Here is a 25,147-nt window from a genome sequence, read left to right as displayed (position 1 = left end):
CGCCCTCAGCCCCCCGCGATCCGCCTGTGTCCCCTGCGAGTCCCTGCCCCGAGGCTGGGATGTGGCTCTGGGACAAGGGGACGCGGGTGGTTGGTGCGGGGTCCTGGGGATGCTCAGGGACAGTGGGGTGCCCCCAGCCCCGAGGACAGCCACACTTCTGGGGGTGACACGTCACCTGGGTGGGGACAGGACCCACCCTGCCTCACACACACTGCAGGGGGACACATCATGAGCCCTGGTGTGGGCCTGGGGATACTGGGGACAATGGGGTGTCCCCCACCCAGGGACAGCGACACTTCTGGGGCTGTCATGTGTCACCCGAGGGCGAGCAGGTACCGCCCTACCCCATGCGCTCCACAGGAAATGCACTACTCCCACCACACGCAAACGCTGCTGTGGGGCTGGGGGCGTGCTCAGGGACAGTGGGGCGCCCCCAACCCCAGGGACAGCCACACTTTTGGGGTGACATGTGCCACCCGGGCGAGCGGGGCAGACCACTCGCGAGGGTGCAGCACTTCTCGCCATACACAAACTCCTGTGCGGGCCGGAGGGGCTGCCCAGGGCTGTCCCCACGCCCTGGGGACCGCCGCACTTTGGGGGTGCCCTGTGTCCCCCGGGGCGGTGCCAGGCGCGGCCTTTCCCCGCACCCGCCGCGCGGGGGCGCGCCGCTCCCCTCACGGAGGTGGGGGGGTGGGGCCGCGGGAGCGCGCACTGGCGGCGCGGCGTGTGCGCGCCCCCTGCCGGCCGCGCGCGCCTCCCCCCCCACCCCGTGTGCCGAATCTGCGGGCGCTGCCCCCGGTGCGGAAAGTGCCGCGCTGCACCCGCGCCGCGCTTTACCCCGGCCGCGATTTCATCATGCGGGGGGCGGGCGCCGCTCCGCCCGCTCCTCCTCCCCCTCCTCCTCCTCCTCCTCATGCCGCTTCCCCGTAGCGTCCTGCCCGCCCTGCTGCGCCGCCTCGCCCGCCCGCTCCGCTCCGCCGCCCCCCCCGCCATGGACGGCCCGCAGGCCGAGGCGCTGCTGGCGCCGCTCCGGAACGCGGTGCGGCAGCAGGTAACGCGGCCGGGCCCGGAGGGGCTCGGGGGTGTCGCCCGGGGGTCGGGCGGGCTGTGGGAGGTGCCCCCGGCCCCCCCGGGGGGGTCTTGGCGCATCCCCCCCGGGCGCTGCGGCGGCTCCGGGCACTGCGCGGCCTGGAGGGGCCCCCCGGTGTCCCCATGGGTGTCTCCATAGGTGTCCCCATGGGTGTCCCCATAGGTGTCCCCGAGGTCCCTGCCCAGGGGTGGTCCCTCGGGCACAGGCGGTGCGGGAGGGTAGCGCGTGTGGGTTTCCCCTCATGGCTCTTTGCCCTCCCCGCGGTGCCGGAGCCGCCTGGCAGGGCTGGATCTGTGCGTCAGCCTACCTGGGTGTCCCCTCTGTGCCCTGCCTTAGGCCCCTCCTCGCGTCTCCCGTGTAAAACAGCCCCCTCGTCCCTTCGGGCTCCCCTTAGAGCTGAGTTTGTGCCGTGTTCCGGAGGTGAATGACGTTCTTTGGAGTTGCATATTTGCCTGATGCAGTAAGGGATGGTAATTCCTTTGCATATTTTCCATGTCATCATCTAATTAATCCAGGTGGGTGATGTGTCCTTTTAGCTGGGGCTGCATCACCCTCCTTTTACCCATCTCCCTCCTTTTACCTTTATCATCCTTCTTACCAAATAAGGATTTGGTTGTATTTTCATTTCTTAAATAAATCTTGGCACTCTGGCTGTGTACAATAATGAACCTTGTGGAGTTCCTTCTCCTCTCTTCACCACCTGCCAGACCTGCTCCTGTGTGTCCCCCATGTGCCTCCTTTAAGTGGCTGAATCCATATTATTCTCCTTAGCTGCACACAGAGCTATGCGTGTGTCCCTTGTATTGGCAGATTTGTGCGTGTGTTTCCCCATTAAATGAGTGGATTTATGGCCCTCTAATTATGCCAGCACTTCAGTGAGTTTTTATTATGAATCACTGTACAGCATAATGCCTTGGCAAGAGAGCTGCTTGTAAATAAAGCAATGATCTCTAGAACCAGCCAATTTATTTAGTTTAAAATCCTGGGTGCTGTCATTTGCCTGTGAATACCAAGGCACCCCTTTTTTTCAGAGGTTGAAACTGGGGTGTGGGCCACCAAGGGAAAAATAAACAATAGTCCAGCTGGGGCCACATATATTGTGTTGTACAACTGGCTGTAGGAACTCCCGGAGATATTTGCACAGGAGGAGAAGGAGGGGATAACAAGGATCGGGGTGGTTGATGCCTCTGGATGCAGGAGTCTGTGTCTGGCAGCTCCAGGAGAAGTGGTTTAATTAAACCTAAGGGACTCAGCCTATGGAGAGGGAGCAGCCTATCTTCCTGCAGCAGTGCCTGATGCAATAAGCTGCCGTGATCCAGGGGTGGATCCCTCCCTGCTTTGCTGGTCTGTGGGACAAAGCTGCAGCAAAATTTGCCACATCGAGTGCTGCTGTGCACTCCTCCTCTTGGGCAGGGCTGGAGATCGGAGCTTTAATTAGATTGAGTCCTGTCAGCAGGCGTAATTATTTGCTTCAGTTGTGTTTGTTGTTGTTTTTTTTTTTTTTTTTTTCCTTCTTGCTACGTCTGAGCACTCTTACTTATAGGTCAAGACAAAGAGTTGCTGTGTGCTGCTTTTGGATGCTCAGCAGTGAGCAGGGTGAGGGCTCTGTTGAGTCAGCAGGAGCTGCTTTGCTGCTGCCTTGATGTTTTTCCTCTGCCGACCCCCCTGTCTCAACAAAGGCAATTTGGACTTACTACTTTAAAAGAAAAAAACACCAGATCCGATCCCTCCCTCTGCCACGTTTCCCAGGAATGGCAATTGCAGTGCTCAGCCCCAGAGTGAAACTTTCACATTTTTGTTTAAGTAGTTAAGAGGAAGCAAACAGCAGATTTGTTCTGTTCGTGTAGCTGATGGGGTTAATCCTGACAGGATTCTTATTTTTCCTTCTTCTCATTGTGTGTGTTTTAATGCAGTCCTCGGAGACATCCTTTTATTAATAAAATGTGCTTTTGAACCCCTTGGTCTCTGGAGCACTTTTATCTTTTCTAATCTGATTACAGAATGGCAGTCTGTGTATTCTCTTTGCTTTGCTTTCTCAGTTACCTGTAATGTATTTGTCAGGAAAGTTCAGAATTCAGGAAAAAAAGAAAAAGTTTGTATTGTGGAAATGTTCTAATCTCTGTGGATTGTGTTTTTTTTTTTTTTTCTGCTCAAGATATGCAAGGTGCAAGAAAAATGCTGAACTTGGAGTATCCCATTTTTAGAACATCTCATTGGGAAGCTTTGACATCACTGTGCTTTTTCCTCCAGCACCTTTGTCCTCCTCAGTAATTCAAGCTAGATCTTGGTTTTGGTGAAGAAGAGTGGACTCAAAGGAAGAATTTAAGTTCATTTATCTCCAGGGTCAAGCTGGGCTTGACAGCTGAGGATCATGTTCATAAAAGAGCCCTTTTGGGTGTGTAGGGATTGAGCATTTCCCTGGGCTGAAAGGAGAGAATCATCCCCAGAGGGCAGAGACCTCTGTGCAATTGTAACAAGGTGGTGGGGTTTTAACTCAGGTCAAGACCTCCTGTAAGCCCACTGCAGGGTTTTGCTGCTCTGAAATATTTAGGCTTTGGGGTTTTTTTTTAAGGGTATTTTTATTTTGTTGTTGACTTTGTTGTATCTCTAAGTTACAGAACAGGTTTTAAAAATTATAACAATTTTCACTCAAAATGCAACGTTTTCTTTGCTTAGATATTGGGCTGCAAATATCTGTCTTCTGTGAGACTTTCTTCTGAAAATTTGTGTCCTTACTGGCCAGTTTTGATCAGGTAGAACAGAGGAAAAGAAGTCTGAAATAGGTTTTGAAGAAAAGGGAAGGAGTGGAAGGAAGAGAAGCCTTGTAGAAGGAGATGGAGAGCACAAAACCTGTGTTCACCATGTGAGAATTCACTTAGTGCATCCTCAAAGACAGAAACCAGGAATTTGTGGAAATGTGATGTACATGGAGGAATATAATTCCACACAGAGATTGAATAGCAGGTCTGTGGTTTAACAGCTGTGTGGGGCGGTTGAATTTCCCTTATGAAGTCTACTCTGCTAACTCTTAAAAGTGTGTTTCTCACTTGCAGCCTCTGGAGGCCTGTGTGCAGGCTGGACAGAAATCTCCTTTTGGATTGCCAGGGGAGCTGGGAGAGATCTCATCTGTGGCAAAAAATGAATCTATAATGTTCTTTTTCCCCTAGGGAGAGCTGGTGAGGAAGCTGAAGGAAGAGAAAGCTCCCCAGGTGGACATAGACAGAGCTGTAGCAGAGCTCAAAGCTCGGAAGAGGGTCCTAGAAGCAAAGGTGAGTCTGGAAATTAAATTCTGAGCTCCACAGTTTTGTCTGAAAAGCCTTGAAATCTCTTCTGAATTCTTCATTGCAGATTTGCTCTAAACAGTCCTAGACTGAATCACTTCTGAAGTAGTTTTTCCAGGTTTCCAGCTAGTGGCAATTTCATTTGTTACCTGTTACACTAATTTCTGTTGGCATTAAATGAGCGTGGAAACAAATACATGAGTTCAGGTTGCCCAGTAATCAAAGCTGAAATTGAGTGTATATTCACTAATCTTTGTTTGCTGTATAGATTTTTTGTGTGCAGAGTCAAAGCACTTGCTGTTCAATGGAGTGAATTTTCAGATTCTTTGTGCATTGAAATTCCCTGTCTGTCATAGAATGTGTTTCTTTAGAAACCACCCATTTTTGCTACAGTAACAAAGTTTTTCTAGATGTTTCAAATAACCTGTAGTTATTCTGAGCCTGAGAGATGAAATTGTATCCCCTTTTTCCAATACAGCCAAGCTCTGAAGTCTTTGTAAAATATAAATGATGGAACTTGAAGTTTGTTGTCCTTAGATGAATAAAGAAGTAAAATACACTTTCTTATCCTGTGAGCTTCCCTCCCCTTCCTAGACTGAAACAACAAAAAGAAACTCTTGAAGCTTAAAAACAGTCACTTGTGCAGATTCACCCAGGTTCTTTCTAATTTCTATTTCATGTAAATGTGATTGTAGTTGTGCCTGGGTGGTACTCTTAAAAATAAATGAACTAATGAGTGAATACATTTACAGCACTTCTTACAGCTGCCTGACTGAGAATGTGAGTTCACCTGAACTGAAACACATGGACCCTGTTTGTCATGTGGGATGAACAGGTGCTGCTCTCTGCCAGGTCTGGCCTTGTGGCTGCCTGTTTACATACACTAAACCCAAAAAAATGTAATTTTTACTGAGTATTCAGCATAGGGACTGGGCTTTGAAACCATTGCATGAAACCTGCATTGATAACTAGGTCATCCTGGAGGAAATACTATCTAGATGTTTTCCCAGTTTTGTGTACCAACCCTCAGAAGTTTGGGGGGATGTCAGAAGGCAGGTGAAGGGTCCTGGAGACCCTGTGGATGTCACCAGGCAGGTGAAGGGTCCTGGTGTCCCTGTGGATGTCACCAGGCAGGTGAGGGGTCCTGGTGTCCCTGTGGATGTCACAAGGCAGATTTGGAGTTCTGGTGTCTCTGTGGATGTCACCAGGCAGGTGAGGGGTCCTGGTGTTCCTGTGGATGTCACCAGGCAGGTTTGGAGTACTGGTGTCCCTGTGGATGTCACCAGGCAGGTTTGGAGTTCTGGTGTCCCTGTGGATGTCAGCAGGCAGGTGAGGGGTCTTGGTGTCCCTGTGGATGTCAGCAGGCAGGTTTGGAGTTCTGGTGTCCCTGTGGACGTCAGCAGGCAGGTGAGGGGTCCTGGTGTCCCTGTGGATGTCAGCAGGCAGGTGAGGGGTCCTGGTGTCCCTGTGGATGTCAGTAGGCAGGTTTGGAGTTGTGGTATCCCTGTGAGTCCCACCTTTGTGGTGGAGGGTGCCTGTAGGATGCAGTGGGGAGGTTTCTTAGCACTTACACAATTTGTGTGGGCTGTCAGTGCAAGGGTGATCTTGCAAATGCAGCATCTGCCCTTGGGAGTGCAGCACTCCAGTACTGGGAGTGTTTCTCTCCTGATGCTGTTCCCAGCAAGGATCACAGTCCCTTCCACCTTTGGGGAAAGGCAGCAGTGGTGGTTTCAAGCCCTGTGGTTCCTACTTGAAGGGCATCCTGAACATTCAGAGCAGCTCTGAATGTGAAGCTTTGAGCAGGGTGGAGCAGCTGAGTACACAGAGTACAGTGCTTTTAAAATTAGACCACATTTATTTGCCATTATAGATAATAGAAAAGGGGGAGTTTAAAACACATGGACAATAATTTTTGTTACCCAAAGGCTTTTCAAAATGATAGTCTGAGACAGGAGGATCTGAATTTACTGCACTTCTGGGCTTAACTCTGCCTTAATGATCAAAACAACTGCCTTGAAGGAGATCTTTGAAGTCTGTTGACATCACTAATGGATTAGATTGCAAAAATCACAGGTTGTCAGAGAAAGTAGTGAGTCTGCTCTTAAACATTGTCACAGTATCTTGTCAGGGCATTAAGGCACTCCCAAGTTTTCTGAGTGCAGACCTAAATTTTACAAATAGATTTTCCATGCACAAATACCTAAAATCATCCCTTTGGCAAAGCACAAGGATGATGCTGCTTTTAATCTTCATAGTCAAAATTCTTTCATGTGAGGAGCACTTTACTGAAAGGTTTATATATGCCAAGAGTTAGATGTGTGCAGTCTGAGATGGTAACTTAAAGCTCTTTTCATAATCAGGAGAGGGAAGAAGGTCAGAATTGGTTTTGAAATTGGCATTTTTTTGCAGTGATTGTGAAGAAAGCTGAGGATAACTTGCTCAAGGAAAGTTAGGTCATGAGTCCACCTCAAGTGTCTGAAATGATGCTGCATTCAGACAAGGATGTTCATAATTCAGCACTTGAATCTCAGTGGGAAGATTCCTCTTTGGAAAATGAGGATGTTGACAGGATACCTTTTCTTCAAAGTGGTCTTTGCAGACTTTTCACTCACACTGGTGAGTGAAGAGGATTTGTCCTCCTGCCACAATCAGGAGCTGTTAACTGGTTTTGTTTTGCCTGACTTACAGGAGCTGGCCTTACAGCCCAAAGATGACATCGTGGACAGAGTTAAGATGGAAGACACTCTCAAAAGGAGGTTTTTCTATGACCAAGCCTTTTCTATTTATGGAGGTATGGGTTTGAAGAAATGTACATTTTAATCCCTTTAGGCTAATGTTCTGGTCTTTCTAGCTGGGTGAAATACTGCACTCTAACAATGTCATATTAATGTGGCATACAAGAGGTTTTGTTTTTAAAGTTTGCTTTAAACTTTCCTGCTTGAGTCTGTAAACCTTTCAAAAATTCATGCTTCCTGAAGTGTTTGGGTTTGGATGGGGCTCAATTTTTGTCTTGTGCTCTCTGAATGGAAATGAGTGGACTTTATGATGCATGTCCTGAGCATTACATTGGTAGAAGATGGCTTATTTGCTGAGGGTAGAGTGTTTGGGGCTTACGGAGATCATCAGCTTATTCATAACCATTCATCTCTACCTGAGCTTCTCTTGGCAAATTAATCACAGAATATTCTGAGCTGGAAGAGACCCACAAGGATTATGGAGTCCAGCTTTTAAGTGAATGGCCCACCAGGAAACCAATAATGCTCAAACCCCCTGTGAACTTTAGAACCTGTTCCCTCAATGAACTTTGCCAATGAATTTTATGGCACAGGTGAATAAATGTGGCTGTAAACCTCTTCAGATGGCTGATATGAGCATCTCAGGAGGCAGCACAGTGCCTCTGTGGTTACTGCTCTTTCACCTTAGATACCAAATTAAACACTCTGAGTTGTTTTATTGGCTTTTTTTTTTTAATCTTTGCAGCTACACTGGTGATTTGCAGATATGTGTTATTTATTACTGACAATAACACTGCTTCAGCTCGTGTATGATCACTTCTTCTGTATTCAGATTCCTCCTTCACATAGATTGCTCCCACAAAACTTTCCACAAAACAGAATCCATTGATGGAAAAAATGTGGCTTTTAGAGTTGTTGGTTGCAGGAGTTTATCAGTTTTAGATTCTGTCACTGCCTGATGCCTCAGTACTCTGCAGCTGAAATGTGCTTCATGCTCATAAAATGAAACCAGCTGATAGAAATGCTGAGAAGGGAAGACATCTCCTCCAAACAGTGCAGCTTTGTACAATCTCACACTTCTTTTTTACCTTTTCCTCTTTGCAGGAGTCAGTGGTCTGTATGACTTTGGGCCTGTTGGGTGTGCTTTGAAGAACAACATCATCCAAGCATGGAGACATCACTTTATTCAGGAAGAGCAAATCCTGGAGATTGATTGCACCATGCTCACACCTGAACCGGTTCTAAAGTAAATACGGGTCTTTTTTTTTTACCTGCAGTGTGTAATTTCTGCTCATAGGTGCTTTTTACAGTGTTCTGTAAAATTATGCACAGGGATCTTGAGTCTGGGTCACCCAGTTTCACACCATATTTAGGTACCAGTGCACCTGTCAGTGTGAGAAGCTCTTGTTCCATAAGTCAGGGACAGCAGTGGCACTCACATTTGAGAGTTCAAAGCCTCCTAGCAGTCCCATTAGGTAAGAAATTGTCATTATTCCTTTTTCTAAAAGATTAAGAAGACAAGGAAAAGGGCAGAAGCTTTCATGCAGCTGAGATATAGAACACTGGGAATATCTCCACCTGAATTACTGGTTACTCCTCACTACTGCAGCTATGTCTAGTTTTGATCATGATGCAGTTCCTGAAGGCAGTAAGTGTCATCTTTGTGACTCATTTTAAGATTTAGATACATTGATACTTCCCACAGATCATATTTTCTGAGGGGTGATGCTGCTTAACATGACTCTGTAATCTGAAGCAGGAGTGAGCCTGCAGTTTTTGAAGGATTTCACTTTGATAAAGGTCTGTCTACTGGGATCACACAGGCCTGGGCTGTCTGGTGGCAGCTGTCACAATGCTTGTTTTGTGTCATCTCTTCTAGGACTTCTGGTCATGTAGACAAGTTTGCTGACTTCATGGTGAAAGATGTGAAAAATGGGGAATGTTTTCGTGCCGATCATCTCTTAAAAGGTTTGATTTTGTTCCAAGCTGGGTGAGCCTGGGGATTTCTTGCAGTGGTACAAGCACTGGGAAAGAGAATCTTTCTCAAGGAAAGCTTGCTGGTGTAGCCAGTCTTTCATACTTGTGTTTGCAGTAATTAATCATACCATACCAAAAATCCCATAGGTTCTGTTAGTGTCTTAAGTGAAGTTCAGGATCTCTGGTGAAAACACAATTGTGTCCCTTTTTATAAAACCCAGTGTCATCGGGCTGTGAAAGATTACTGTGTTGTCTAAGCCAAGGATTCCCTATATAACAAGATTCTTGTACTCCAGTGCATTCTGGTCTTAGTTTTCTTGAATTTCAGTTGCTTTTTTAAGTACTGAGAAACATCTGATTGATGCTGTGAGATCAGAATATGTTTTTCCTGTGAGAGGTCAATTACGTGGCAGTGGATGACTTTCATGTGTACCTTAGAAATAGACCTCCGGCATTTCTTTGATTTGCAAAGTCCTCTCGCTTCTTCCTCGTTATTAAAATTTGTTTGGAAAAACAAACCAAGAAAGTCACAGGAAGGAATGTCGGAAATAAGAAGCCTGTTGGAAAACTTCATCATGTACAGCTCCACTGTGAATGAAAGGATTGTTTCACTCTGCTTAAGTGAATGGTGCTCTCTGGTTTTTGAGCCTTTTCCTTTAAATTCAAGTATGCAGAAGAATCTATATTGGCATTAAAGCAGTTTTCATTATATTCATTAAGAATTGTTTTTTGTCAAAAAAAACCTCAAAAGAAGCCCATCCAACCTCTGCCTCCTGTGCTGAGCAGCCTCATCAAAGAAGTGTGTCCCTGTGTTCTGCAGCCCCTCCCTGTGAACAGCCACCTGCTGTTACTGCCAAACTGAGCTGTTACTGACTAAAAAGTCAAATTGATTTTTTCAAACAAGAGTGGGAAGTCTTGGCATCACTGTGTGTCCTTGTGTGTCAGGGAGGATGTTGTGCTGTAACCTGGAATGCAGTCCAGCCCCACTGTACCAGCTCTGTACCTGCCTCTGTGAAAAAAATCAGCCTTGCTGCTTGGGATCAGACATTTAATTTCTAGTCTGTGTAGTAGAAAGCAAGAAAAGGACTACTAAGGACTGCTTGGGTTTAGAGAAATAATATTGGAAAGGAACTGGGTAAGAATGTGTTGTTTTCCCTGTGGCACACCAGTGCAGTGAACTGTAGGTCACCACTGCCCTGCGGACAGGGCATTACCCTGGTGGACACCGTCAGGACAAGTTGTGGATGTCACTTAACTCATTCTGGGGGATCCTTCTGAGCTCTTTTGTACTGGAGTCAGTGATGGAGTTGCAATCTAAACTCATGACCAACTTTTCTTACAGCTCACCTGCAGAAACTGATGTCTGACAAGAAGTGCACGGCAGAGAAAAAGGCAGAAATGGAAAATGTTCTAACACAGGTGGGTGCTGCACGGGGAGGTGGCTGCTTCAGGGAGAGGGGTGTGTGATTAGAGTCCAGAGGCAGTGGCCCTTTTCTTTTCCTGAAGATGCTCAAAAGTCTTTACCCCAGAGATCCTCTCAAATACAATCTAATTGTTCATAAATACTCTGAGCTTGCTGGTGAACCACATCTCCCTGACTGCTTTGGAGAGTTACTGCTGTTATATTAATGAATCTCTTGAGTGTTGGGTTGGTAGGGCTGACGCTCAGTGTTGGAGTTGATTTGCTCTGTTTCACTTCATACCCTGGCAAAAAGCTTTTACATTTGTCAATCCCTTCTGTGGGATTGTCATACAAAGGAGCAGAGATGGATCACAAGTTTTGTCAGAATTTCTTTGAGTCAGCTCAGCACTGATTTGCTTTGTTCTGAAATTATCTCAGTGCTTTGAAGCACTGGAGATTTGTTCCTCTGTCTCTGGCACCCCACAAAGATTTTTCCTGTGTTTACCATGAGAATAGTTGGTGTTCAGTCTGACATTCCTGAACAACTGTACAAACATTTGCCTTTTTTTTTTTTAATTTTGTTTTTCTTTGTTTTTAATGTTTGTTCTCATGACTTCTAGGATCAATGCTTCCAAAGCCATGCATTGAATGAATATTTCCTTCCAGAAAGAGAAACTTTTTTGTCAGTGTTTTGCATCACTGAGCAGCTGTCATTAGGTTTTCCACACTACAACACTGAACTTTGACCATCCTTTGGGGAAATCTCTCTATTAATAGAGTATTTTTATATCCTGTTTTTGGATTTTTTTCCTGAAATATGAAAGATCAGGACAACTAGAAATTCAGAACAGCTCTGAAAGGGCATCTAATGCATAGCTTGAATATTGTGTTTCAAGCAACAGAGGAAAAAGAAATGAATGCAAACAAAACCCTGCAGACATTTTAGCTTTCTTCTCTCTCATTGCTGTATTTTTTTTTGCTCCCAGCACAGAGCTCCCTATGTTTTAGCTGAATCTGTTCAAAAGGATCTGTTCTGGTGGGTGGTGGTGCAGTCCCAATGACTTTCCTTGTGCTTTACACCCACTCTTAAGCTCAGACCTCCTGTGGTATGACTAAATCCCAGACCTATTACTAAAATGGGTTTGCAAATGTGCAGTGTATTCTTCTATCACTGGTTCAGACTTTAGCTTGCTTGAAAATTTAGGTTAGAAGGGAATATTTTGGGCAGGTGATTCAGAGCTGTAGATCACGCTCAGTAAAAGATAAAGAGGACATTCATTCCTGTTATCTTGTCTAGTAATTAAAATAATTCTCTTGTGTTTTGGTATTAGTTGGACAATTATGGCCAGCAAGAGCTTGCAGATCTCTTTGTGAACTACAATGTGAAGTCCCCTGTCACTGGGAATGACCTGTCCCCTCCTGTTTCTTTCAATCTGATGTTCAAGACCTCCATTGGGCCTGGAGGAAATATGCCTGGGTAGGTGCTAATTTCATTCTGCTCACACTCTTCCTTGCTTTAGAGATGATTTGGAATAAAAATGAAATCTCTAGAGTAGCCTTCCCCTGCCTCTCAGTCCCAGCCTCCTGTAGCACATCAGCATTCCTTGAAATCTTGGGGAAAGGCAGGAGAAACAAGGGGCTGTTGGAGAATCAGGAAAATACTTGAAGCACCCAAAATACAGATGCCAGCTGTGCCCTTGCTGGTTGGAGTAGTTTTGTCTCTAGTTGTCAGTGACTTCATGGCTGTAGAAAACCTACTTCAGGATACCTGTTTGAGGAAGGAGGTGAAGTTTTTGCCCCTTCAGTCTATTGCTTAATTGTTTTTTTTTTTGCCCGAAATTAAAAGTCTCAAGAGAAAAACTTTCACCTCTAAGTTTTGTAACAACTGTGGCTCTCTCCCTGCTTTCCTCACCCTTAAATCTTCCTGATTTTTCCTCTCCTCCATCTCTTTTCAGCTATCTGAGGCCAGAAACTGCACAGGGAATATTCCTCAACTTCAAACGTCTGCTGGAGTTTAACCAAGGCAAATTGCCTTTTGCTGCTGCCCAGATTGGAAATTCCTTCAGGAATGAAATCTCACCCCGCTCCGGCCTTATCAGAGTGAGGTACTGCCAACTTCCTCTTTCAGCAGGAGGGTACCTGGGAGCAGGGAGCATCTTCCTTTGGTTCCAGGGTTTGTGCAGCATTGTTTCACTTTAGTGCTTTCTCCCAGAGGAATCCTGGTGATGTGCCTGGTGAGTCTCAGGCTTTACAGATGAATTCACAGTTTAGGTTTTAAGTACAGAATTCTAAGATTGGCTTGTGAGAAGTAGAATCTCTGAAATAATTGTTGTGTTAGAGATAAACTCAGTTTCACTGACAGGATTTGGCTTCCATCATAGTCTAAAAGAATCATATCCAAGGTAGCTGTGTTCTCTACAGGGTTTTGCTTATTTAATTATGTTTGTGCAATTTGCTTTGAAACTGAAATCAAAACGTGCTTGACCTTGCAGCAATATTTCCTTGTCTCAGTCCTGCAGATTCTGCAGCCCTACAGCTTGCTCCAGGGGGGAAGTTGGGAGATAACCTGACTCAGGACCAGTGTTTGTGTTGCAAGATCAGTCAAGCTGGAAAGCTCAGGGTTATGGGGAATTACTTTCAGTTCTATCTTTGGATAAAAGTGATTATTGCCTTTCACTAGGGATAATCTGTGATTTTAAATTGATCTATCCTAATTGGAAGTCTCTTCCATATAATTTGGAACAAGAGCTCCCATGCACAGGCAGTACATGTTGTAAACTTGGTAATTGATTATTTTGTGGTGATATAAATGTCACTGAGAGGCCGTGGCATCCTCAGCACAGAGGGAACTCAGGAATTTCCTCAGTCCTCCTGTTCTGTTTTGCTCATCTGGAAATGAGAACTTCTCTCATTGAAATCATCTTCAGTCAAATACAAATGATATGCTTGTGGCACATTTATTGGAGACTGTTATTATGCAATCACAGGAAATTACACCCTGATGGTTGTGATTTACAGATAATGATTACCTAGAGCTTTTTTAAAGGTTGTTGATAACGAGCTAATTCAGTGGAAAGTGATTTCAAGCAAGAAGGCTCAGAATCAATCTCTGAGTAAAGATATATTAAAGACAAGTTCTTAAAACAGAATTCATGCCATTGCTGTGTGTAGCAGTATCATTATCTTCAGGAAATTACCACCTCACCTGGTTATTTTTGGTGTCTCTGACATGAGTTAAAGCTACTGATTCAATCAGCAGACCCTGTAAGGAACAACTGCTTCTAATATGGGCATCACAGCAGTCTGGAAAAACCTTAGAGAACTTCTGGAAGTACTTCCAAGGTGGTGTTCTCTGCTCTGATTTACAGTAGTGTTAACCATGGCCTGGAGAGCTCTAGATGAATTTGTAGAAAGTTTTGTTAGGAATTTGAAGATGAAACTAAATCCAGTGATGAGACTGGTTCATGTTCTAGTCTGCCCCTTGTCCTGGCTGGGTCTGCCTATGATTTTAAATTACTGACTTGTGAGAAGCTGAAGCACAATGGTTTGTTAGGCTCTAATGCATAAAATATTTAATGTGTGTGTGATTGTTTGTTTTCACTAGGGAATTCACCATGGCAGAAATTGAGCACTTTGTGGACCCCAGTGAGAAAAACCACCCCAAGTTTCAGAACGTGGCAGATCTCAACATCCTCCTGTACTCGGCCAAGGCCCAGGTCAGCGGGCAGTCTGCGCACGTCATGCGGCTGGGAGACGCTGTCCAGCAGGTAACCTTCCTCCTGCAGGCACACCCAGCTTGCTCCCTGCACTGTTGCTCTCAAGGCTGGGTTACAAACTGGCTTTTGAAAATTAGGGCTCTGAGAGATGTGCCTGTCCAGTCCCGTGTTGGTCTGAACACACGTAGTGCAGGTGGAATATTCTGAATCCAGGACTGAGGGCATGGATCACTGGGCTTACACAAAGTTTGTGCTGTGTTGGTGCCAGCTGGGGTTTGCTCTAATATTTATGAGTAGTTTCTCTTCAGTGAGTCAGTAAGACTGAGATCTAGGCCTGGCCCTTGCTACCAGAAGAGTACAAGTGGTGCTGGGATAGGGGTTGGAAGGTAAACTTCACACTTAGCTAGCGAAGAGTGACAGTAAGGAATATTAATACAAGCTGGGAATCTCATATTCAGCTGCTCATCCCTATGAGTATGTGGCTTGCACAATTAGATGAGTCACTACCTGATTAATCTAATTATGAATGGGTTGATTTACCAACCTCCTCCACCCTATTTCCTCCAACCTCCAAATGTAAAAAATCCCCCAAAAAACACCAAAACACTGCCTTTAAAAAACATATACAAAGCAAAAAATCGCAAAAACAAGAGCCAAAAAAAATTAAAAAGAACACCATCCCTCTGTTGTATTGCAGCTGTGAACTGCAGGGTGCAGCTGTTGTAATGCCAGTGACTGCACTGCTGCATACAGTGGGGTATTTACAAGTAGGTGATCCTCAGAGCCAGTGGGTGATGAGTCCTGGAGTAACAGGAACTCACTGTTTGATCAGATGGAGATGCTGCCAGTGGCACGAGGTGAATTTGAAGAGATGTAATGGCTTCAGGGGAGACAGAACTTAACCACAAGTTCTGTCTGTAACATGTCAGGTTGCCTGCAGAAGTTCAACAAATCATGACTTTGCTTCCTTAGGAATTCACGTGGGTGTTTTCTTCCTGCTTTTTCTCCCTGCAGGGTGTGATCAATAACTCTGTTCTCGGTTACTTCATCGGCAGAATCTACCTCTTCCTCACAAAGGTCGGCGTATCCCCGGAGAAGCTGCGCTTCCGACAGCACATGGAGAATGAGATGGCTCATTATGCCTGTGACTGCTGGGATGCAGAATCCAAAACCTCCTATGTAAGTGGGCAAAGTGCAAACAGGAAGGGGAACCCCTGTCAGATCTGGTTTATTTCTGGCTTTTTTAAGTTAGGGCTGTGGGTCTGATGCGTCTGTCCGGCTCCGTGTTGGTCTGAACACACGTAGTGCAGTTGAAATGTTCTGAATCCAGGACCAAGGGGCAGCTCAGCTCCCTGCACAAAGTTTCTGAACTGTTCATGCTGCTTTGGTAGGTCCAGGCTTCTTTGCTGGAGCCTGGGGACACTTCACTGGTCAAATTTTGTCTGGAGTTAAAGGAAACTGAGTCCTGGTGCTTTCCAAAGACTGTAACCTCTGTAAAAGCAGTGGGGAAGGATTTGTTTTGCTGGAGGTGTTATTTCAGGGCAGATTGCTTCCTCTTTGAATGCTTGCTCTTCCTTTCCCTCTTCCATGCTGTGAGAAATGAGTTCACTCCTGCCAGTTCAGACAGCTGGTACTGGAAGAAAAATTCCTCAAGGATTTGTTGCCATCTTCCTGCTGAGTCATTAAGAGCTTTTTCATTCAAGCCTTGATGAGTGCCTTTTTTTCCCTCATGTCTTGTTGGTTGGATTTAGACTCATCACTAGTGGTGTTTTGTTACAGCACGTTAGAGGAATAGCAGCCAGTAAAATTCTACCAAACTGAAGATTAAAAAACCCCAAACCTCCTGCAGCTCAAATGAATGATTTGTCTTCATATAGAAAAGGCCTGGAAAAGTGACTGAAGGAATGGCTTCCTCTAAATGTCCATAGCTGACCTCCACAAGTTCACAGCCTATCTTTCCAGCCAGCCCAAAACTGGACATGGTGTGGGCCACACCTTGTAAATAAGATTATTCAGCTTTGCAAGCTTTGTCATGATAATCAGGACAATGCTCACAGAGCTGGGTGTACAACAGGCTAACCCAGGAGTGAGCACAGCAATCCCAGGGGTGTGGGAACACCTTGGGAGCTGGACCATGCTTTGGTTTGTTACTTAACTGACCAAAAATGTTTGTATCAGCTTGCAGTGCTCAGTTGTAAGAAGGGAAGTGGTCTGAGTGGCTTAAAATCCATTCTATAAATTTACTGCATACAGTGGTGTGGGTTAAAGATCCAACCCACCTCCCATGGGCAGGGACAACTTCTACTATCCCAGGTTGTTCCAAGCCCCATCCCAACCTGCCTTGAACTTCCAGGGATGGGGCAGCCACAGCTTCTCTGTGCTGGGGCCTCAGCACCCTCACAGGGAGGAACTTCTTATTAATGTCCAATCTAAACCTGCCATCTTCCAGTTTAGAGCCATACCCCCTTGTACTGTCACTCCATATCCTTGTCCAAAGTCCCTCTCCAGCTTTTGGAGGCCCTTTAGGCACTGGAAGAGCCTTCTCTTCTCTAGGTTGAACAGCCACATGAACCTGTATTCTGTGTTTTCTTAGAAGTAACTGCAACACCCTAATAGCCTAATTTCTGTAAAATCCTCCAAAATACCCTGGAACACCAAGATTGTCAAGCACAGGGATTTTTTCTGTTGACATGCCTTTTCTGACACCTTGCTATATCACTCCAGCTTGGAAAACCACACAACATCTGGCTGCCTGTACATCCCACACTGATGTGACAGTGAGTGGGAAGCAGCTGCTGAGCCTTGTCTTACATGGGATTGTCAGGAAATCCAGAGGGAGGTTGTATTTGCTGCTTCACCAATCCAGTGTGAACGGTGTTCTGAGATTGCTCCTTGCCATACATGCTGAAATACTGAATTAAGAGCTTCCCTTGCAGGTGACCTGTGTTGTAGCAGCTCCTAAGCCAGGCTTTTGGCCATTCCAGTGTGGTTGATTCCCTGCTGTGTGTCCAGTGGCCAAGCAGAGCCCTGGGGACATGATGCCTTGTGTGCCTGTGGCATGTGAGTGATAGGACTGTGTGCTCTGGCCCCAGCCCAAGCTGTTGGCACAGGGCTGAGCTCTGCCAAGCCATGTGGAAAAGCTGGCCCTGAACACAGGCACTGGGTAGATGACTGATCATTTCCTCTGGAAAAAAATAGACTCACTCAAATGAGGGAGCAAGTGGTGAGGGAGGGCTGCTTATTGTAACAGAGCTAATTATGTAGAAAAAACAGTCATGGGAGCAGGGAGGGCTTAAGGGTGAATAAACATATTTGATGGTTAAGTGAGTTGGTGAAAGCTTCCAGTTTTGTTTTTTCAGGGTTGGATTGAGATCGTTGGCTGTGCTGATCGTTCCTGCTATGACCTTTCCTGCCATGCCCGTGCCACCAAAGTTCCTCTCATAGCTGAGAAGCATCTCAAAGAACCCATATCCTTTCAGAATAAACCAGCTTCTCCTCAAGTGGAAAGGGATTGGACAGGGAGATGTCTTGGAGATCTGCACAGCTCTCTTTCAAGTTACATCTGTATATTTAACAGGGAAACCTACAACTACAGGCCAGCATGACTTTGGGAAGTGACCTGGAAAGAACTGAGCATTTGTTACTCCTTTCCTCTCTTGGAGGGAAGTTCCTTCATCCAGTAGTGGAGGAGATGTCTTTGTGTTGTGTAGCAATTAACTTTGACATAATGAAGGAACCAGGCCCTGCTTTCTGTCCTCACAAGCTCCTTAACAGCCTTGTACAGAACAGTCAACATTGTTCAGTTTGAGGCAAATAAGGGAGCCATTGGCAAAGCCTACAAGAAGGATGCCAAGGTGGTGATGGAATACCTTTCCATGTGTGATGAGTGCTACATCAGCGAGATGGAGCAGCTGCTCAATGAGAAAGGGTGAGCTCTGTGTGTGTGGTACCTTCCTCTGACATCCTGATGTGGGCTCCAAAGGGCTGCTGCATTTATTTGAGCCACCTGAAACCGGTTTCCTTGTGAGAGCAGGCTGTGTGGGTCATCTGAGATGTCTGAGTGCTCTCCCCAGGCACTGGTGGTCACCCATCAACATATCTCTGGGTGTATGCACATAAATATTTGTTTGTCTGTGTGGGAATGAGCTGCTGGCTTTAGTAGGATCATCCCAGAAGAGAAACAGTTCAGTGAAATGGGAATTGTTTACCAGCTTCCCCACTCTGGTTTGAGAGTGGACCAGGACAGACTTAAAACTTTAAAATTAAAAAAATAATTCTGTGACTGATGGAACAAAATAGTTAAATGAGAAGCAAAACTTGCCTGAGTATCCTCCAGTGTTTAGTGAGCTGCTTTAGGACTTGGTACAGCCTTTGGTTTACTGTGGCAGGAATTTGTATGATTTTCTTTGACCTGCCTTCCTAACAACACATGCAGGAACTGAAAATACGACAAGTCTTTACAGTTGTCAGATTTGGCTGAAGCAGGCCAACAGCTGTCTGTGTTAGGGGAAAGCGAATGGTGCAGTAACAAAAAAAAATAAACTTAATTTCCTGCTTGAAATGGTACAAGGTGTAGGATAAATGAATACATTACAGAATGGTAACACATCTTTCTTCCTCTGAGCTAAAATGTATTTCTTTCACATCTCTATGAATGTGAGAGTATAGAAAAAAACAGCAACACTCAAAATGGGCAGAGAAATTATTGCAGAGAAGAAATTTAGTCCATCCAGAATCTCCCTGAAATGGTTCACTAGATGAGTTACAAGGAATATCCTTGGTTTTATTGATAGTCCAGTGCCTGCTTTGTGTGCCTCCCTTTTTCTCTTTGGTGTATAGGCTTCATCCTTAGAATTGCCCAATTGACTTTGCTTCAGGCTGTTAACCACAGCAAAGTTCACTGTGATTATGAAAATGGTTGCTTTTAATGTACATGTAGTAATTATATTATTAATGCAAATTTCTTTTAATGGGTATGCTACATGTTTCTTTCATCTCTGGGGTTTTCCCTGGCTTCTATCATCCCACTCAGAGTCAACCAAGTGATGCAATTAAGGAAATAAAACTTGTTTGTTTATTGCTGTAGATTTAAATGACTTATTTTTCCTTTGCAGGGAATTCACTGTTGAAACTGAAGGGAAAACTTTTCTATTAACAAAGGACATGGTTACTGTGAAGAGATTTCAGAAAACATTACATGGTAAATTTGATTCTTTGTTGTTTGATCATCAGCAGGATAGTTTGAGTATGAACTTTATTGGGAGCATTGTCCTGCTAATATTGTAGCACAGCATAGGAATAATGCCAAATGTAATTTCCTTGAAATTTAAGAGTAGGAAGGCTTTTGGAAAGTCAGTGGCTGCATCTCCACAGAGCTTTTGTTCTGATACAGGAAAGGGGGCTAGAAGAAAACTTTCCAAAATGCATGGATTTAGTTCCTCAGAGAAGCCAGAGAAAGGGCCCTGAGTTGTTTTCTACAGCCTAAATGTGTCCTGTACATGAGCTAAGTCCAAATCTCTATTTCAGGTATTTGTCTTTAGAGCAGAAATGTTTAATCTTTTATTCCATGTACTCATCTACACATAACCAGAACTTCTGAGCAGAAAGACAGCATCCGCAACCACATCTTTTTCTTGTCTAAGCACATTTTTAATGATGATGTGTGCTCTTTTGTGTTCCAGTGGAAGAAATCATCCCAAATGTCATTGAGCCCTCGTTTGGCATTGGAAGGATCATGTACACAGTGTTTGAGCACACATTCCGCATCCGGGAAGGAGACGAGCAGAGAACAGTGAGTGTCCCTGAGGCTGGGCCAGCTGCAGGCACCTGCCTTCCCCTGACATCCAGGGAAAGGGCTCCAAGAGCACTGCACAGTGCCCAGTAGAGAAGGGAAAGCCCAGCTGGGCTGTGGCATTGCTGGTTTTGCCAGACTACATGTCATTTTTACATGAGAGCATTCTGGGGCCATGTGTGCATAAGGCTGGATTCCTAGCAAGAGGGTGAGAAATTCCTCCTTCTGGATCCACATTTGACAGTGTTCCATTGCTCAGAGGAAGGCATATCTTCAGTGTTTAATTTCCTTTCCTACTGCTGCTTTTCCTGGAATCATACTTCTGTGCAGCAGGATGGACAATGGACTGTTTGCTCAGTCCCCTGTGAAATTCAGCCTTCTCTGGTTCTGAACACCCCTAAAACCTTGGCCTGAAGCTTTGTTGTAGCAGGGGCCAGAGGGAAGTGTGTGTTACAGACAGAACTTCCTCCAGACAGTGCCCAGGTGTGGAGCTCTGTGCCATTGCTGATGGCCCATGAGAAGCTGGCTGGAAACTTGGTGCTGCTTCCTGCTCAGTGTTCCTGGCTCCTGGATTGTGTTCATAAAAAAGAAATACAACATTAAAAAAGTGCTTGTGTCCCTGGGTGTCACAGGATGTGGTACATTTATGACTGGGGGAACAAGGTTCTGGAGCCCAGAGTTAGGACACAGCTGACTTTGAATCTCAAACTGCTCCTGAAGTATAAAATACTGGGTTTACCTTCCTTCTAGTACCCATTTACTTCCCATGTAGCCTGGGCTGCTTTATATTGTGCTGCATCTCACATGCATTGCTTGCTGATTGCCAGGAAAGATTTTATTAGTTTTCCCTCACTTCTGGCACATTTTTATTTTCTGAGGGTGTCTGTGAAGGGTTCTAAAAACCTTTTTGCTGCATGTGCTCCATGTCTGTGGAGTCTCAAAGAGGAAGTTTGGTTTAGACTGTGCCTAAGACTAAATCTCCTGGAAAGACACCTCCACCCTTAATTTTTCTGTAATTCAGATGAGGTTAAATTTCCTTAGGAAGGCACTAATAGACCCATTCTGGTGGGAGGTAACATTTAACAGCTGTCACGAGATAAGGGGGAATGGAGGCTGGAGAAAACCAGTCCTGCTCCAGTGGTGTGAGATGTCACTGCTGATGTCCTAGAGTAGACCAGAGACTCCCCTGGAACACTCACCCTGCCTCCAGCCTCAGTCAGAGCTTATTCTCACCTCCTAAGAGGCTGATCTGACCACTAAAGTTGTATTTATTTACTTGTGCTTTTCCTTTTCTCCACAGTACTTCAGCTTCCCAGCTGTTGTAGCACCGTTCAAGTGCTCTGTTCTTCCTCTGAGCCAGAATCAGGAATTCATGCCTTTTGTCAAGGAATTATGTAAGTGTGTTAAGCACTTTGGGTCTGATGGGGCTGTGCACTGGGAAGAGAGGGCTCTCAAAATAGCATTGGGATCATGTGGCTCTCCAAAGTGCACAGGGAGAGTTGTTGACCTGAACCAGCTGAGTATCCACAAGCTTTGGGTATCCATCAAACTCTTCAGCTATGCTCAAAAAACCCACCACCATGACCATCCCTGTGTTAGTTTGGAGTGTAAAAGGCACTGTTTTTTTTTTTCCTTTTGTGTCAAAAAGAAATGTTTCCCACTGCTTAGGAGAAGCTGGAGCAGTGGAGGTTTTTGTTTTGTTATTAAAGTTTACTTTGCTTTTATTGGCCACCTAATTTATTGAGTCTGTCCCAGAGCTGCCGAGCCTGCAACCATTCTGCCAAGCTGCCCACTGGTGATGGGCATCATGGGGAAAGATGGGGGCCATAAAACTGAACAGATGAAGGGTAGGAACAGGGGTTGCATGTCAGACAGTGCCTTTTGCTGTCAGCACCAGTTCTGCCTGGGACTTGGTCTCCCTGCTCTGGATGTGCCCTGCACACTGAGGCTGGGGTTTGGAGTTAAAGCAGAGTCATGGCACTGATGACAAGGGGAAAAACTTGGTGACTTTGCTCTTGGAGTGAGAGTGGTAGTGCAATGTGGAGAGCTGGGAGAGCAGGGTGGGTTTGACCCTGTGGTCCTACAAAGAATGGAACACTGGATGTTCTGTCAGAGTAAAACTGGGGCTCTGAGTTGCTGCTTGCACCAGGGACAGGCCTGGGGTGATGCCTTGAGAGGCTGACCTGGAACAGAGGCTAGACAGAGTTAAAGGAATATAGTAAGGATTTATTAAAGGGCCTTCAAAGGATACACCTTGGGAAGTCCAAGAGCCTGCCGTGGCTCTAACCAGGATGGATGCAAAATGGATGCTGGGTCATGAGTTTTCTCACTTCTATAAGTTTTGGTCCATTTCCATATTGGGGTTAATTGCCCAATTACAGCTTCAGGTTATGCAGTCCCATCCCCCCAGTTTGCTCTCCTCAATTCACTGTTGTTTGCACTTTTTGAGCCTGAAGCTGCAGCAGTGTCCTTGGTCCTCAGGCTGGAAAAGGATTGCTTTGTGTGACTGAACTGTGAGGAGAACTTGCTAACACTTTATATGAAGTTCAGAGTCACACACTAAGGCAGTACAGAATCTGGAAAATACAAAAACTAAAACTTAAGGCATCAGGGGTGCAGGGAGCCTGTGCTGGGGGCGTGTAACGATCCCTGCTCTGTTCCTGCAGCCGAAGCACTGACCAGGAACGGGATCTCCCACAAGGTGGATGATGCAGCGGGCTCCATCGGCCGGCGCTACGCCCGCACGGACGAGATCGGCGTGGCCTTCGGCATCACCATCGACTTCGACACCGTGAACCGCACCCCGCACACGGCCACGCTGCGCGACCGCGACTCCATGCGCCAGATCCGCGCCGAGGTGAGCACAGCACACAGCTCACACAACTCACAGAACTCACACAACTCACAGAATGACCAGGTTGGAAGGGACATTCAAGATCATCGAGTCCAACCCAGCCCCAACACCTCAACTCAACCTTGGCACCCAGTGCCACATCCAGGCTTTGTTAAACACACCCAGGGATGGTGACTGCACCACCTCCCTGGGCAGCCATTCCAGAACTTTATCACCCTTTCTGTGAAAAACTTTTTTCTGATATCCAACCTCTATTTCCCTGATACAGCTTGAGACTGTGTCCTCTGGTTCTGTCAGTTCCTGGAGAAAGAGCCCAAGCCCAGCTGAGCACAGCCACCTTTCAGGAGCTGTGGAGAGTGCTGAGGTCAGCCCTGAGTCTCCTTTTCTCCAGGCTGAGCACCCCCAGCTCCCTCAGCCATTCCTCACAGGGTTTGTGTTCCCAGCCCCTCTCCAGCCTCGTTGCCTCCTCTGGATGTGCTCGAGCGTCCCAACGTCCTTCCCAAACTGAGGGGTCAGAGCTGGGCACGGCACTCGAGGTGTGCCCTCACCTGTGCTGAGTATAGCACATGGGGCTTGGGGGCTGGCACAGCCAGGGTGCTCCTTTTGGCCTTGGGGACAGCATCCCCTGCTGATCCTGATCTGTCACTAATCCTTGTGGGGCTGCCTCCAACTCTGTAGCAATGTAGCTGTTGTAGAAATCCCCAGGAACAGATCCCAGTCAGACAGAGGATGCTGGCCCAGCAGATAAAGTGAGCAGAAGCTTTGTTTTTCTTGCATGCAGAGGTGTTGATTGTACCTGAAAGCCAGGTAAAGAACCTCCTGTGGTGGGCTCTGCCTCTGCTCAGAGCTGTGGATCTGCAGTCCTGGGAGGTTTTCAGGTTTTTCTTTTGTCCCTGAAGCTCTTTTCTCCCTGGCCTTCACCCCAGGCACAGGAAGAGATGGTGCTCACCTGTGGGGCTGAGTTGCAGCTCCACAGAAGCACCTGCAGTGCCTGGGGCTGCTGAGCTGGCTGGGGTTTGGCTGGCTGGAACAGGCAGTGCCAGTTCCTCAGTTCCTCAGTTCCTTCTGTCTCTGTCACCTGGGTGACCTCTCACTGCCGACCAGCAGTCTTTGCTATCCTTCAATTTCTGCACATTTTCAGCCTTCTGGCTGATCCTTTGCACCATGACAGTGTGCTGTGAGGAGCAGGGAAAAGGCAACTTGCAGCCTCTTTGGGGCTGGTCTTACAGTAGGTAGGGCCTAGCTGAATCCTGGCTTACAGCGTCTTTTGGATGTGTGTCTTTTTTTTCCCTTCCCAAATTGTAGCACAACATTACCTTGCTTTGGTCAATCATTTCCCTCCTGGATCACCCTAATAAAAGATAATCTAAGGTGTCCTAATAAATGATTTTCTCCCCAAAAATTATCTTCCAGAAGATATTTCGTACCTGTTTTATTGCTGATGTAAAAATTGCCCATGTCCCCCAAATATCAAACAAATATCCAGCTTGATTTTGGTGACTTTGAGTTTCTTATGTCTTTGTGGCTTTTCCTGCAGATCTCTGAACTTCCTGGCATCATCCGAGACCTGGCCAACGGTTATCTCACCTGGGCTGATGTTGAGGCAAAGTATCCACAATTTGAGGGACAAGAGACTGGCAAAAAGGACACAATAGAGGAATAAAGAAAAGGACCTGAAGTAAAATCCTGTCAAAATGTCCACTTTTTACTGTTCATGTTAATATGAAATAAACTTACCATGTATTATTCAAAGCTGCATTGTTTGTGCACACAGGGACTATTCGGGTATTTTTTCCTTCTCCTCAATTGCTGACCAGATTTAACTTTAAAAACTGAAATAATTGCAGCCCGAGCTGAAGGTGTTACAAATAAAACCACCATTGTATATGCCTGCCTCTCTGTTCCTGCAGCCTTGTGATTCCTTTAGAAGTGCCCCTTTTTTCTCTCATTTTTGTCCTCCTGCTCAGGGCTGTGGATGTTACAGGTTCATGCACAGGCTTTCATCTGGGTTTGGATCACCCTGGACTGGTGGAAGATGGTCCCAGGTGCATGGGCTGTGTTTGTGACGGGGTGATCCCAGTGCCAGTCCTCTTTTCTCCACTGTGGTTCAAGCAGCCACCTCAAGAGATGGGTTCAGTGCTCTTTTTTTTTGGCTGCAGGTGTTTAATACCTGTATTTCTGCAGCAGTGGGAGCATTTGCACATGGGAGAACAGAGCAAGGGCTGGAAAATCCTTTTCCAGTTCTTGCTCCTGCTGGCCACAGTTGGTTTCCTTGGCTGAGGGAGCGAGCAGCGAAGAGTT

General features: G+C 46.1%; 1 protein-coding gene across 1 annotated transcript; it reads left to right on the top strand.

Moving 5' to 3' along the window:
• Window positions 1-826: 826 nt before the first annotated feature.
• On the top strand, window positions 827-24,733 carry GARS1 (glycyl-tRNA synthetase 1). The gene is made up of 17 exons (XM_053988732.1): window positions 827-1,051; window positions 4,258-4,359; window positions 7,060-7,162; window positions 8,211-8,352; window positions 8,986-9,074; window positions 10,426-10,502; window positions 11,817-11,962; window positions 12,441-12,590; window positions 14,090-14,252; window positions 15,216-15,380; window positions 17,561-17,673; window positions 17,989-18,129; window positions 19,316-19,401; window positions 19,883-19,992; window positions 21,293-21,386; window positions 22,659-22,849; window positions 24,384-24,733. The coding sequence occupies exons 1-17, from the start codon at window positions 914-916 to the stop codon at window positions 24,507-24,509; spliced, it is 2,136 nt and encodes a 711-aa protein (XP_053844707.1). The 5' UTR covers window positions 827-913; the 3' UTR covers window positions 24,510-24,733.
• The last annotated feature ends 414 nt before the right edge of the window (window positions 24,734-25,147 follow it).

The sequence above is a fragment of the Vidua macroura genome, chromosome 1 (genome assembly GCF_024509145.1).
Source record: "Vidua macroura isolate BioBank_ID:100142 chromosome 1, ASM2450914v1, whole genome shotgun sequence".
Lineage (NCBI taxonomy): Eukaryota > Metazoa > Chordata > Aves > Passeriformes > Viduidae > Vidua > Vidua macroura.
The sequence above is the reverse complement of the archived record's forward strand: the minus strand, read 5'-3'. Positions and strand labels throughout refer to the sequence as shown.

What these genes read in the sequence shown, in the direction of transcription:
- GARS1 (XM_053988732.1), top strand. Translation starts at nt 914, where the DNA reads ATGCCGCTTCCCCGTAGCGTCCTGCCCGCCCTGCTGCGCCGCCTCGCC. An exon ending in AGCCTTTTCTATTTATGGAG is followed by an intron (nt 7,163 to 8,210) that starts GTATGGGTTTGA and finishes TCCTCTTTGCAG; the next exon opens with GAGTCAGTGGTCTGTATGAC. An exon ending in CAGAATCCAAAACCTCCTAT is followed by an intron (nt 15,381 to 17,560) that starts GTAAGTGGGCAA and finishes TTGTTTTTTCAG; the next exon opens with GGTTGGATTGAGATCGTTGG.